We start from the raw sequence: 2,753 nt of genomic DNA, 5'->3' as shown, positions 1-2,753 counted from the left end.
GGTCCCTTAGTTTATTTTTTTTTCAATCACGGTATCAACTTCGAGAGTATCCGCCTATCTTCTTTGACGGAAAACACACGGTTCACAGATTAGTCTACCGATTAGAAACTTGATCGGTGTTATCTTATTGATGAGTTGTGTGTGAAGTTGAATTTATTTATTGTATCTAATCGATGATTTGAAGGTGTAATCTAGCGCGTCACGTTACGCAACTGAGCGACGGTATGTACGTGTTTGCGATTATTGCATTGGCCATCTTCATTCAATAACGATAGTAGTTACAGCGCAGAGGAGAGCATGTTTCAAGCCGGTTTACCACATTTCGCAGTTGGCCCAATAGTGAAAGGCTTCGGCCGAGGTTCCAGAGAATTAAGAATCCCAACAGGTTAACGTATTATTCGAAACTGTTCACGTAACGTCCGATCTTCCATCTTCTAATTTTATAGCTTTACTTGCATATTATACTTGAAGCACCGCGTTGCGGGTGTAATTCTTCTGTCAGGTACGATTTGATTTAGTGCACGTTCGTTCTAATACAAAAGAAGATAAATCGCGTAGAAAATGTGCACTTCGAGAACCAACGTTGTGGATAGCATGAAATGGCTAGCCGGAAGTGTTCTTCTTATGTGTTAAATAACGGTGGAAAATAAGTTCGTGAGAATGCTTAAATCTGTTAAATTATCAACAGCAAACTATCCGGACGAAGTAGTGCAAAATTTGCCTAAGGAAATTGCCACCGGTGTCTATTGCGGATTCGCATCTGTCAATAAGGAGGAAGTTCATAAGATGGTGATGAGCATAGGCTGGAATCCTTTTTACGAAAATAGTCAGAAGACGATGGTACGTATGGGGTGTATCTGAACTTATGCGACTACGAGTTCTTTGCAATGCGGAAATTATAAACCGAAGTTTACGTTTGTGCTGTCATCGTGATAAATTGATGTTCCGTTAATCCGTATTGATCGTACTGCCGTATCTGATTCGCGTCTTTATCCTCCGATAATCGGGTACAGGGATACAAAATTATTTAAACCTTTGTCCGACGATCGTGATTAATCAAAATTCGAAAAGCTTCGTTCTTGCCGCGTGTAAGAGGAATAATTTTGTTTCTGTTGGCTACTTAGGCACGATCCGATTTGGACCTCTGTCAAAATATCGTTGTCTCATCAGCGGATACTTTCGACTAGCCTGCGGCTGTATTCGAATGAAAGTATCTGACCTTCTTCAACTCAACATCAAAATTTTTTCTCATCAACGATCTGCAGACAGTACCGTTGACCCTAATTATTTTCTGTATTCGTGTTTGGATCATGACAATTCTCGGACCAAATTACGATATATCATTTATTTCTAAAGATGAGAAACACGTGAGTTTGCGATGGGTAAATTGCGGCGTGTTGTATCGGACAATTACTGAAACGATCTAACCAAATGATTACCGTTCATGATTATTTTTTTCACCATTTGATTGTGGCAAATGAAAGTGCATCTTTTTTTCTTGTCGCTATTTTCTTTCTGTAAACAATATCGTACAAGATTTTTACTATAATTGTAATAATTCAGCTCTAATGGACTGCATTTATAAAAATTTCTTCCTATGTCTCTACATTTTTGTTTTTTCAGGAGACACATATAATGCACAATTTTCAAGATGACTTTTACGGAGCAGAATTAAGAGTTGTAATGCTTGGTTATCTGAGGCCCGAAAAAAAATTTGACTCTGTTGGTAAATGCACCAAATTTTTCCCTTATTCAGAAACGCTAACGTTTTACAACGCTTCCAAGCTAACGATTCTGAAAATGAACAGTGGCAAAAATCTAGAATAATATCATTCTTTGTAGATGATCTAATTGCGGAAATACGAGCGGATATTGACGCTGCTGACGCACTCCTTAACGAATCAAAATTTTCGGTTTATCGAACCAACTGTTTTTTCACCGAAGACGACAATGACCAACAAAAAAGTACAGAGGGTGTTCAAAAAACAAGACGAAGAGGACTTTGTAATCATGTCGAAAGTTGCATACTTTCGTAAAAACAAACAACGAGTTGAAATGGAAAACTAAAGTCAATACCGATTCCCACACATTCTGTTATAATTCACGTATTTTAAAAACAAAACAAAAAAACAAAATGCTGATACTGAGATATGTCAATAAACATTAAATGTATTTTGGAAAGTAGCGATTCTTTGCATTCCTGGTCCAAGTCTTAAATCAATTGATCGAAAACTGAATTTTTTTTCGAATTGAGAATAAGAGAAAGATGCACGGATAAGAAACGTAGAAATAAATAAACAGCCTAACAAAGCGTCACCGCCTTCATTCGGTTGAGTTCCCCGACTCGCTACGGCCGGTCATAAATCAGCTGGTGCAGAACGCATCGCGAGGTTACCAGGAGAATATAACCAGCGACAGGTATGAAAGAAACAAGAGGGAGTATATACGTACGTACACAAATGCCGTTTGCCGCGGTTAATAATTATCCCGTAAAGACAAATTGTACACGCCCACGCGGCTGCGTCACTAGCATCGTAAACGTAGCAGGACTGCATCCCATTGAGCAGATGTTGAAACGTGACCTCACGCGCATAGAATGACGTTGAAATCGTCAGGGTCCGGATGAATCCCCGAGTGACGACACTTTCTTATGATGCCCTAGGCGCTTGGCGTGCCGGTCGTCGTTTCCGGGCGCATCCGTTTGCCTCGAACATACTTGTGGCCGATGCCTTTGTGGACATTATGATCGCCTA

The 2,753-nt window shown here is 39.6% G+C and overlaps 1 protein-coding gene across 1 annotated transcript; it reads left to right on the top strand.

Annotated features, from left to right (window-relative positions):
• The first annotated feature begins 245 nt into the window (after positions 1 to 245).
• Positions 246 to 2,153, top strand: LOC107216748 (putative riboflavin kinase). Its single transcript, XM_015654026.2, has 4 exons — positions 246 to 385; positions 689 to 840; positions 1,624 to 1,726; positions 1,843 to 2,153. Exons 1-4 carry the CDS (start codon positions 298 to 300, stop codon positions 2,034 to 2,036), a joined length of 537 nt encoding a protein of 178 aa, XP_015509512.1. The 5' UTR covers positions 246 to 297; the 3' UTR covers positions 2,037 to 2,153.
• The last annotated feature ends 600 nt before the right edge of the window (positions 2,154 to 2,753 follow it).

Source organism: Neodiprion lecontei, chromosome 1 (genome assembly GCF_021901455.1).
Source record: "Neodiprion lecontei isolate iyNeoLeco1 chromosome 1, iyNeoLeco1.1, whole genome shotgun sequence".
Taxonomy (NCBI): Eukaryota; Metazoa; Arthropoda; class Insecta; order Hymenoptera; family Diprionidae; genus Neodiprion; species Neodiprion lecontei.
Note: the sequence above shows the minus strand (reverse complement) of the source record. Positions and strands in the feature narration are given on the sequence as shown.